Here is a 12,331-nt window from a genome sequence, read left to right as displayed (position 1 = left end):
GTTAATATTGTGAAACCAGCATGAATAATCTTTATAATATTGTATGTTAATGTTCTAGTAAAAAATTATTTGGGCAATTCACTTTATAAAATTAGTGAATCATAATTTATAATTTTTACTTTCCTTGCCCTATTACCATAGGTAAGGAAAGTATTTCTTTCCGAAAAAAATAGCGTACCCCAATTTCTAATTTTTTATAAGTTTCAATGTCCCTTGAGTCCAAAAAGTGGTTTTTGGGTTTTGTTCTGTATGTGTGTGTGTATGCGTGTCTGTGTACACGATATCTCATCTCCCAATTAACGGAATGACTTGAAATTTGGAACTTAAGGTCCTTATAATATAAGGATCCGAAACGAACAATTCGATCAAATGAAATTCAAGACGAAAATGTTGTCAAAACAGGGTTTGTCGCAATTTTCTCGAAAACGACTTCAACGATTTTGTTCAAATTTATACCTAAAATAGTCATTGATGAGCTCTATCAACTGCCACAAGACCCATATCTGTAAAAATTTCAGGAGCTCCACCCCATCTATGCAAAGCTTGATTTCAGATTCCCAATTATCAGGCTTCAGATACTATTTAAACAAAAAATTTCAAGTGGAAAAGATAGAGCATGAAAATCTCTACAATTAATGTTCAGTAACATTTCCACCTAAAATTGAAAATGAGCTCGAAATTCGAGAAAATGTGATTATCCAATAACAAATTGTTGGCAACTGTTGATTCTATTAAATGATTCACTATGAAGAGATAGCAGACTTCGTGTGTCTCCAGCGTTATTGTCCTTTCACCATCTCGCTCAGATCTTTGAATAGTAGACTTGAGATGCGCGTGAACACTAGCGTCAGGTGATAAATTTTCATAACGGCAAGGAAAGTTGTGTGAGTGCGCCACACCACACAATATTTGTTAACATTTCAATCTCATAAATTTCAGTACCATCATGAGCATTGTCCCCACCACTGCGATTTGCACGACGGCGACGGAAGCGGCTGCATTTTAAATCCTTGTTTAAACTATTACAATCTTCACCATCGCCGACATGCGAATCGCATTGGTATGCACTACTCTTAAAACTGCCTTTACAAACTTTTCAGATATTACTGAAGGCTTAAATACATGAAAGGGCGAATCCGAATGAAAAAGAACTGCACATCATTTGTTGTTCACAAATGTTTTATTACATATCAAATACTAATCACAATTACAAATAATAATAATCTATAACATTACCACTTTTTAGTTGTGTCTATGTATTCTCCATCTGGACTTGCATAGTTTTCTATGGGTGGTGTTTTCAGGGGTCCTTTAAATGGTCTGTTAATGAGGTTTTCATCAACCTGAAACATAAATTAATATTTAAAGCTTCCTACAAGTAGGCTTACATAAATTGTAAATGTTTTTTATGAACAGATAATTGCTATAGATTTGAAATGTTAGTCACTCCTCAATGGGGTAAACTTCCTACAGGTACATGAAGTGTCATTATTCATAATGTTTTTATGAACAGATAATTGTTCTAGATTTAAATGTTAGTCACTCAATAAGTTGAGAATTTTATCGTATATTGAAGAAAAGTCTATAGACTCATTAATTATTTTAAAGAAAAAATTAAGTAGAAGATAAAGGAGAAGATAATTTTTTTTAATGCAACGCAATTGAAAACAAAAACACCTAGCCAACGCTTTCTCTACCTGATTATGTTAAGCAGTGGATTCTATGCTACCATCTCTTCAAAGATTAAATTCAGAAATCGGTCAAATTTTGAAACATTTAATAAATTGTACTTTTTGAATGCTTGAATAAATAGCTAAAATTACACCATGCATAAACATGAAACTACATTTGAAGACTTGCCAAGAAGAAAACGCATCAACAACTAATTGCAGCTTTACGCACTACTCGGTCACACCATAGAGAAACAATAGCATAAGTAGATATCCCATGGTATAGGGCATTTATGTCGCAAATTTTACTGTTATCTCAAGCCGATTATTGTCGAATTTAACTGTTTTGTTGGGGTGAGAGTGTATAAACGGCACAATATGAGAGACTACCAGTGTCACACAGCTTCACGGGAAAGAATTACATAAACTATCGGCTTGAGATAACAGTAAAAGTTGCGAAATAAACGCTCTATACCATGGGATATTTACTTATGCTATTGTTTCTCTATGGTCACACTGACTCAGTGGCTCGTCGACGCAGCTTGTGTTTTCAAAATGTAACGTTCAGACTAGGCGATTCCAGTATTAACAATTCCACGACTGCGCGACAACATGGCTCGACGACGCGACATGTTAGTCGCCAAGTGACCGAGCATCGATTATTTCAGATTTGGGGCCTCAAGTGCATGTAATGAGCATGACAAGCGACTTCGATAAACTCGAGTACCTGAAACTCTTATCGCACCATTTGAGCAGTGGGAATTCGACTAAATTCGAATCGGAATAAGAATGGTGCTGGCGCCTTGACTGCAACGGAGGAGCGCAGTCCCCCACTTATGTGGCGTATGGGCGGTACAAAGGTTAGTGGAAGGGCGGAACACTCGTCTCCTTCTTCTTCTTCTTCTTTCCCGCCTTCTCCTCTTCTTCTTCTTCCTCCTCTTCTTCTTCTTCTTCTTCTTCCTCTTCTTCTTCTTCTTCTTCTTCTTCTTCTTCTTCTTTCCCGCCTTCTCCTCTTCTTCTTCTCCTTTCCCTCCTTCTCCTCTTCCTCTTCTTCTTCTTCTTCTCCTTCCTCTTCTTCTTTCCCTCCTTCTCCTCTTCTTCTTCTTCCTCCTCTTCTCCTTCCTCTTCTTCTTCTTCTTCTTCTTTCCCGCCTTCTCCTCTTCTTCTTCTTCCTCCTCTTCTCCTTCCTCTTCTTCTTCTTCCTCCTCTTCTCCTTCCTCTTCTTCTTCTTCCTCCTCTTCTCCTTCCTCTTCTTCTTCTTCTTCTTCCTCTTCTTCACATGTGTGTGCGAGAGAGAGGGAATGAATATGAGGAAGGGAGGAGGGAAGGTGCAGCACGTGTAGTAGGGAAAATGATTGACACTTGTGGCTGGTGGAAGGGGAAGGGGCAACTCTCCGCCAGGGGCCCATTTCACAAAGGTACAAGTATTGTTACCAACCATGGTTACGAACAAGTACTTGTAGTTACAAGTTTATAAGTACTCACGTTTCACAAAAAATTATGATCTACAAGTTTACAATTTTACAAGTCTACGAGTACTTCAATAGTAAACATAACCTATTTTCATGATGATTTCCTTTTTTCATCCTTTATAAAGGTTACTTGTACTTTTCAATAATTACCTTGAAAATATTTGAAAGCAATATAATGTTTTTTGTACAGTCTACTTCATTTATTGCTGAATTTTAACCTACAATGCACTCAATGCACTAGTATATATATATATATATATATATATATATATATATATATATATATATATATAGTAGATGTACTATATGTGGGGCCTAAAAGCAAAAGCTGCAAAATCCACTTTGTGAAATTTTACAGGAGAGCAAAAAGAAAAGTTGAGGTGGTGAAACCAAATGTACAGGGATGAAATTTTTTCTATGAATTCGAATATATTAATGATGAATTTTCCCAAAGTATTAAGGCTTCAAATTCATTTGTTGAGTAGTTACAGCTGTTTTTAGTTGTGACTTTGCAGGTTTTGCTTCTCAGTTTTGGATATTGCTGATTTTGCTTCCAACTTTATATTTTATGGCTCCAGATGTTAATGAATATTGGGCATTTAAATCTAGCATTGCCTATTTTAACATAATATATTAAATTTTAGCATTGTTAAACCATCATGTTAGCGTTGCCTTTACCATAATACTACCTACTTAAAATTTGAGGAAATAATGATGTACACAGGAATAAAAAGGTAGCTTTTTTATTGCTGCCTTTTCCTTGCTTTACTGGGTGCGGCTTTACACTGGTGAAATACCATTTTCTTCATCAGGTTCCATCACACTTTAAGTTTATTGAAATAACTTAATAATATGAATATTAATAAATTCGTGAGCATTCACCGTATTCACTACAAACCAATCCTCATTGGAAGTCAAAAACATACAGCCCATCACAACTAAAAGCGGCCATGTTGGTCACATGACCAAATCAAGAACTCTGATTGGTGGAATTGGATTTTGTTGGTTATGCTTCTCAGACGTCAAACTTTGAACTTGGATATTGCAGACTTTGCAAACAAGGCTATATTTCATATATTAAAATAACATATTTCCGAGCAGTTTTTGCCTTCAAGAGTTACATATTCTGAAACTAGACACAGAACAGCTCACAGTGGTACCAATAACTCAATTCCGGAAAAAAGTGGATTTTGCAGCTTTTGCTTTTAGCCCCCACATATATAATGTATACTATATATACTGTGTATATATACTATAGTACTACACATAACCTATGAGGTGACACATTAATAACTATTTTGAAATTTATTAAATCTAATTTCCTTATGCATATATTTCCAAAATAATGAATTTTAGAGGGATATAGGGCATTTTTGATTATTAGAAATATTTATTGAATATTTAAAATCATTTTAATGATCATTTGTAAATCCTTTACATAGCTTTCCACTTCGGTAGAAATTTCATAGTTACGAACAAGTAATTTCGACAAAAATTGTTGGCTACAATGAAAATCTTTGTGAAACACTTGTTCGTAACAAGCAAATCACTTGTAAACTTGAAGAAATTCATTGTAACTACAAGTTTACAATTCTGCTTTTGTGAAACGCTAGTAATCAGCTGTTCTCCAAAACCATGGTTGGCAACAAGACTTGTAACCTACTTGTACCTTTGTGAAACGGGCCCCAGCTATCCACCGCAGGCAGTCAAGGCCAGCACATTCTTATTCCGATTCGACATTAGTTTATCTAATTCTTATTTAGGCTACCTAAAGATTGAATTATCATCTAAATGACCCACCTTGATTGCTTCCTGATACAGGAACTCGGACTCCTTCCTCAGCTCGTCCAATGCATGCTGCTGTGAAAACATGATGCGATCCATCAAACGAATGTCCCTCAAGGCTTGTTTCTGTTTGTAGCCAGCCCAAGCTTTCAATATGCGTACTCTACCAATCACCTCCTGCTCACTTAATTTATCGACTTGACGAACTCGCCATCTAAAAAAAAGCAATGGAAAACTATTGACTAAATGTTCTACACAGTGAGGAAAATTTGATAAGTGTATACTATCAGTATACACTATCACAATATACAAACAGTAATACAAAAATCTGGTGTGGCGCACTCACAAAACTTTCCTTGACGTTATTAGAATTGATCACCTGACGCTAGTTTTCACGCGCATCACAAGTCTACTTATAAACAAAGATCTAAGCCAGCTGGTGACAGGACAATAACGCTGGAGACATAGTACGAGGTCTGATATCTCTTCATAGTGAATGATTTAATAGAATCAACAGTTTGCAATTGGATAATCACATTTTCTCGAATTTCGAGCTTAATTTCAATTTTAGGTGAAAATGTTACTCAACATTAATTGTAGAGATTTTTATGCTCAATCTTCTCCACTCGAATTTTTTTGTTTAAATTGTATCTGAAGCCTGATAATTGGGAATCTGAAATCCAACTTTGCATAGATGGGGCGGAGCTCCTGAAATTTTTACAGATATGGGACTTGTGGCAATTGATAGAGCTTATAAATGACTATTCCAGGTATTAACTTAATTTAATCAAAATCGTTGGAGCCGTTTTCGAGAAAATCGCGAAAAACCCTGTTTTTGACAACATTTTTGCCATTTTAGCCGCCATCTTAAATTGCATTTGATCGAAATTGTTCGTGTCGGATCCTTATATTGTAAGGACCTCAAGTTCCAAATTTCAAGTCATTCCGTTGATTGGGAGATGAGATATCGTGTACACAGACGCACATACACTCATACACACACACACACACACACACATACAGACCAATACCAAAAAAAAACACTTTTTCGGACTCAGGGGACCTTGAAACGTATAGAAATGTAGGAATTGGGGTACCTCAATTTTTTTCGGAAAGCAATACTTTCCTTACCTATGGTAATAGGGCAAGGAAAGTAAAAAATTGGTATAAAAATTCGACTGAGTCACTGTCAATGTTTTAGAATCGTTCAAAAACTCTAGAATTTGATGGTATATGTGTGTTTTTATTTCAAATTGGTATAAAATGAAACTTGATGTTACAAAAAAAGTTTTTCAATAAGATTATCACATATACTAGTAGTTCTGTGAACAGTAGACCTTGCGCTCAGTAAGTTACATTGATCTGTTATGTTTTCTCAAAAAATAATAAATAATTTATCAATTTAAAATGTCTAGAAAAATCCTAAATAAACATGGAGCTTTCTGTCTTATTGTACCGTGACGTGTCGTCCCGGAATGTGAGTGTGAACGCTGTTATCAGTTCTGGCTGCAACTGTCTACAACGTTGATGGAAAGATACATTTTCAAGATGTTCGATGTTTTTGAACGGGTATTATTATAGTCAACTGTCTACTAACGTTGATGGAAATATCATTATATTTTCAAGATGTTCGATATTTTTGAACGGGTAGTATTATAGTCCACTAAACAGCTGATTTATGATGAATAATTCTATAGTCTGATTTTTACTTTAATATTGGCGAATGAAGGAGGCTCCTTTTTCCTTTTATATTATCCTTGATATGCAAAATTTCCAATACGTCGACGCGCAATTTAAAAAGGAACATACCTGTCAAATTTAATGAAAATCTATTACCGCGTTTCGCCGTAAATACGCAACATATAAACATTAAGAGAAATGCCAAACCGTCGACTAGAATCTTAGACCTCACTTCGCTCGGTCAAATATAAAATGCTTGTAAATTCAGCTCATATCATGTTTGCAAAGAGATGTTGAACTGGATGAGGAAAAGTACATTGTACGATAAATTGTAGTTGACTGATTTGGAGAAATTATAGAAAAACTGAAGAGAGAGTTACGTTTTTTATAGGACAGAGAAATAATTTAGTTGAACGAACGAAGTGAGGTCTAAGATTCAAGTCAACAGTTTGGCATTTCTCTTGATGTTTATATGTTGCGCATTTACGGCGAAACGCAGTAATAGATTTTCATGAAATTTGACAGGTATGTTCCTTTTGTAATTGCGCGTCGACGTATATACAAGGTTTTTGGAAATTTTGCATTTCAAGGATAATATAAAAGAAAAAAGGAGCCTCCTTCATACGCCAATATTGGAGTAAAAATCAGACTATAGAATTATTCATCTTAAATCAGCTGACAAGTGATTACACAGATGTGTGGAGAAGCCAGTCTATTGTTGTATTTCCATAAGGTCTATAGTTTCAATCAGGCATTTGTGGATGAGAATACTGCGTGAGATCTACTGTTCACAGAACTACTAGTGTAAGGTAAGGTCAATGGGAAATTGTGCATGTAAGGCCAGCTAGTATATATGGGAAGAAACCTAGCCCGTTTCAGAAATACAAGTAAAAATATTGAAGTAATATAGTTGTAAGAATGCTGAGATTGATGTGTGGGATTACAAGCTACAAGAATTCCGTATTCGAATAATGCGACCCTGATCGATTAGAATGAATACTCATCAGACATGCAACAAGACAAGATAAGTTAAGTCTGTCAAATAAACCTCTAAGATATTTTCAAATAAAAATATACTTACTTTTTATCATCCTTGAGTAAAACCTCTGGCACTTCACACTCATCGATTGGCTTCAGCTGCCTGGATCCCCTCTCTTTTCTGCGAATTTGTTTCTCCAATTTTCTTTTCTTACGATCTTCTCTCGCTCTCACAATTGCCGGATCTAAACGACGCTTCTTCTTCATTGGCTCTGCGCTGTAAATTAATCGAACTAACATCAGATAATCTTTTGATTCCTCTAAAAACCTTACAATTTTCTGGAGAATCCAATTCGATTATAGTAACGTTCTACTGTTCAAAAAATTGAAGGTTTTACTGAGAATCCAATCAGATTACAGTAACGTTTTACTGCTTAAAAACTTGATGGTTTTACTGTTGATGGCATAAGATATACTACCATCTTTGCAGAGAGCATAAATAATGACATTTTAGACATTGATGTAAAATGTAATTCTGTAAACAATACTGAATTTCAAAAATTGAATTTTTTATCAACCTAGATTCACCAGGAACTTAATGTTAAAATATTATGAGCATGCCTCATAATAATATTTTGCTATTAAAATTATTAATATTTTGCTTTTAAACATTCTCGCTATTAAAATGTTTAATATGCTACCTCCATCTGTGCGTCATTTGAGTGACAGTGAGTTTAAGAGGAGACTCAAGTCCTGGCTGCGTGCCAGACCATACTACTCCTTGAATGCATTTTTCAGGAGTCTACAGTTGACATTTAGTGGCCATCACCGTGTTTAGCCATCTATGCGATTATGTTTTATTTTTTGACGTCACAGTGTTGTCAAAAACTTCTGTGTGATATTGTATTTTTGACGTGATGACCAACCCAGCTCATCTGGCTGGTTAATGGTCCTACAAATGAAGATTGAAGATTGCCTCTGCATCACTTTATTTTTTCTCTGCCATGTCACACATGTTCGGAGATAAGTTGGAAAAAAAAAAAATGTTTCATCATGAGCAGAAATACTTACTATTCTGCTGATTACTTAATGTGCAGTAGCATCTCACTTGAGACATGTCTAGAGATACAGTGATTATTGTTCTATATAAATGATGTAAAGAAATTATGGACATGGAAAATTTTCAATTTAAAATGGCATGACGTGAAATGTCACAAAAAAAGAAGGGAAGTTGCCCATTTAAAGTTTTCTTTAAAATGAACGGTTAACAAGTTACCTATTGTTACACCTTATGAGAATCATCCTGTATATGGGAGGAAACCTAGCCCGTTTCAGAAATACAAGTAAAAATATTGCAGTAATATAGTTGTAAGAATGTTGAGATTGATGAGTGGGATTAAGAATTCCACTGATCAAGCTACAAGAATTCCGTATTCGAATAATGCGACCATGATCAATTAGAAAGAAAAATGACTACTCATCAGACAAGCAACAAGAAAAGATAAGTAAAGTCTGTCAAATAAACCTCTAAGATATTTTCAAATAAAAATATACTTACTTTTTCTCATCCTTGAGTATAACCTCTGGCACTTCACACTCATCGATTGGCTTCAGCTGCCTGGATCCCCTCTCTTTTCTGCGAATTTGTTTCTCCAATTTTCTTTTCTTACGATCTTCTCTCGCTCTCACAATTGCCGGATCTAAACGACGCTTCTTCTTCATTGGCTCTGCGCTGTAAATTGATCGAACTAACATAAGATAATCTTTTTATTCCTCTAAAAATCTTAAAATTTTCTGGAGAATCCAATTAGATGACAGTACCATTTTACTGTTTAGAAACTTGATGGTTTTACTGTTGATGTCATAAGATATACTACTATCTTTGCAGAAGGCATAAATAATGACATTTTAGACATTGATGTGAAATGTAAACTAAATTTCAAAAATTGAATTTTTTATCAACCTAGATTCGCCAGGAACTTGATGTTAAAATATTACTTGATGTTAAAATATTAGCCTATTATAAGCATGCCTCTGCATCACTTTATTTTTTCTCTGCCATGTCACACATGTTCGGAGATAAGTTGGACAAAAAAAAAATGTTACATCATGAGCAGAAATGCTTACTATTCTGCTGATTACTAAATGTGCAGTAGCATCTCACTTGAGACATGTCTAGAGATGCAGTGATTATTGCTCTATATCAATGACGCAAAGAAATTCTGAAAATGGAAAATTCTCAGCTATGCAAATCTCAGTTATTCTCTGGATGCACATGTTAAAAAGGAACCACTCAAATATTTTCAAGATATTCATAGAAGAAAACTCAATGTTTTTTACTTACAAGAAGCAATCGGTCAACTTGAAATAAAGTGATGATCCTGAGTTGATTTGTCTCTGAAGCACACCTCCCAGAGGTTGAGAAATTGTTGGTAAACTGAAAATAAGCGGAAAATTTTTATCATACATGAGAAAAAATGATGAAACCCTAATTAAACTAGGACACCATTCTGGGTCCTAAGCACTTGGGCACTTATTACATTACATCGGCCACCAGAGGGTCGCTAAGTTCCCGAACGAGTCACCGGGCATCAGTTCTTATTGCGTTCATTACACTAGGGTCGTTAACCGACTCAACACATTTTAGCAGCCAGCGAGCAGTTGGTGTCTAACTTGGGTCATCAGCCCGGCAACCACTGGATTAGCAGCATTGGTGACCAATGTTGCTTTACCAGCCACACTAGTGACCTACTGTGAAACTTCCAAAGAGTAAGGTCTGTATTAAGTTGGGAGCCCAGACTCGGCTACCAGTTGTACCTAGCTACCAGCTGGACACCCCAAGAGTAAGATTCTGGGAAGAGTATGATATAAAATAAGGAGATCAGACTCCTAATCGCTCATCAGTTGGCAACCCTAAGCGAGTTCAAGAGTATGACTGGGAAGAGTAAGGTAGAAGTCTCCCTTGGTGGTGGGAACTCCCAGACACTTCCGGTGACTTTTGGTGTGCGTCAGGGATCGGTGCTGGGGTCTTTACTGTTCCTAGTCATGATAAATGACCTTGACGACCATGTTTCCTCTCTGATGTATGTAGCTGATGCATCTCTAGTGCTGAGTTTGATCGGGTTTTGGAGGCATCTGTGAAACATCTTCGATTTGCTTCTTTGTGGTTCGTTGCTAATCGACTGAAAGACTAAGGACAAGACTGAAAGGATCATCTACAGCTTGTCACGGGAACTGCGTGAGCCTCAGGATCCAATAAAGGATTAAGTTGTTGTAGTAGTTTTGAATTAGTTTTGCTGGGTTTAGTCTTAAGGTTCAGACTTTCGTTCTGCTCCGCAATCGAACGTCACTCGAGCAGATCGATTGATGATCGACCGGGGAGCAAGAGTGGAACGCGAGAAGAGCTAACATCTCCCGTAACGTTCATGATCGGAGCAGGTGCGGAGCGTGTTGGAGGCGCGTATATCTGTACGCACCTTTAGACTGCAAACTAAGCTGTAGCAGTCATATACATCAGTGTATGCCAGTTTAGTTTAGCTGGAGAAGTGATATTTAACAGGTAATCAGACGACTCTCCCGCATTTTTTTCCTGTTGCTCGAGAGGGGCTGTAGATGAGGGGCCTGATGACTGAGAGATATTTTGTGATGATGTATCACGCGCTCTTACATTGCCACATCACCTATGGATTGCTCATGTGGGGTCACTCAGCAGCGGCTGCTGGTGACCTGAGGCTGCTAAAGATGACTGTGAAAATTAGAACGGGCAGCGACCATCTTGCCCACTGCAAGCCCATCTTTACACGCTTTGATGTACTGACGATCATAAACCATTGCATCCACCTGTACTAGGTGTATGTGAAGAAAATATAACATACTCTAGCTGCCCGTAGTGACATTCACTACCACAACACCAGACAGCATGAGCTGTAAGATGTCCCAGGGAGACACCTAGTGTGATAAATGCAATAAAATCTAATGCTCCACTATTCGTTCTAGATGCTCTAGTACTTGCTATGCCACTGGCGACTAAGCCTGGTGTCCTAAATGTAGCCTAATAGGGGTTACAAGTGTTAAATCACACTGTACAGGAACGGATAGTATGATTGGAGTATTATTAAAAATTAGTTATCGATTGAATGATTGCTACTATCTGATAATCTCTGAATAAGTGGAAACTATGAAATATGGATAGTCTGAGACAAATTCCTAAGTGACATTAAAATTGATTTTATTATTTATTATTACAAGGCATAAAAGAGAAGATAAAATAAAGGTTAGAAGTAATAGTACGTTTATTTCTAGAATTTATTTAAAACTAATTAATTGGTAAGTAAACAATGCCTAAGCTCTAAATATCTTTCTAACCTACCAAACATATAGGCTTAACACTGATTTTAATACTTATAAAAGACTAGTATGTTTTATTAAAATGTAAAATTGAATACTTACAATTTTAAAGAATTGTTTATTAAACTAAACATTATAATTACAGTAAAACAACAATATTTTTAAATTATTACTTGATGATAAAACATTGGGGTTAGAATTTGCGGCAGTGCGGTTCGTCGTCCGTACACCGCACAGCTGACTGAATATGAATGAATGCAGAAATAGAAATCTAATTTGAAAAAAGCTCGTGTTGAAAGAAACTAAAAATTTCTATTTTTCTGATGAAAAATGAATTTTAACAATACCTTTTAGTAGTAAAATTTGATATATTGATATAATTTTATACTTGAAAGTCAG

At 36.0% G+C, this 12,331-nt stretch overlaps 1 protein-coding gene across 2 annotated transcripts; it reads right to left on the bottom strand.

Annotated features, from left to right (window-relative positions):
* Window positions 1–1,160: 1,160 nt before the first annotated feature.
* LOC111063581 (39S ribosomal protein L40, mitochondrial) lies at window positions 1,161–12,318 on the bottom strand. 2 transcript variants are annotated; one of them, XM_039426375.1, is made up of 5 exons: window positions 12,035–12,318; window positions 9,930–10,022; window positions 9,144–9,317; window positions 4,943–5,141; window positions 1,161–1,343 (listed from the first exon to the last, which is right to left on the bottom strand). In XM_039426375.1, exons 1-5 carry the CDS (start codon window positions 12,064–12,066, stop codon window positions 1,233–1,235), a joined length of 609 nt encoding a protein of 202 aa, XP_039282309.1. In that variant the 5' UTR covers window positions 12,067–12,318; the 3' UTR covers window positions 1,161–1,232. The 2 variants fall into 2 exon arrangements, with proteins under 2 accessions (XP_039282309.1, XP_039282310.1); XM_039426376.1 differs by lacking the exons at window positions 9,144–9,317; window positions 9,930–10,022; window positions 12,035–12,318 and adding an exon at window positions 7,689–7,998 and having other exon boundaries at window positions 1,166–1,343.
* Between the last annotated feature and the right edge of the window lie 13 nt (window positions 12,319–12,331).

This window comes from Nilaparvata lugens, chromosome 4 (assembly GCF_014356525.2).
Source record: "Nilaparvata lugens isolate BPH chromosome 4, ASM1435652v1, whole genome shotgun sequence".
Taxonomy (NCBI): domain Eukaryota; kingdom Metazoa; phylum Arthropoda; class Insecta; order Hemiptera; family Delphacidae; genus Nilaparvata; species Nilaparvata lugens.
Note: the sequence above shows the minus strand (reverse complement) of the source record. Positions and strands in the feature narration are given on the sequence as shown.

Coding starts and splice junctions, on each gene's coding strand:
- LOC111063581 (XM_039426375.1), bottom strand. CDS start 12,066: ATGTTTAGTTTAATAAACAATTCTTTAAAATT. Junction 10,023..12,034: donor ATAAACAATTCTTTAAAATT/GTAAGTATTCAA, acceptor GCTTATTTTCAG/TTTACCAACAATTTCTCAAC. Junction 9,318..9,929: donor AAGTTGACCGATTGCTTCTT/GTAAGTAAAAAA, acceptor ATCAATTTACAG/CGCAGAGCCAATGAAGAAGA.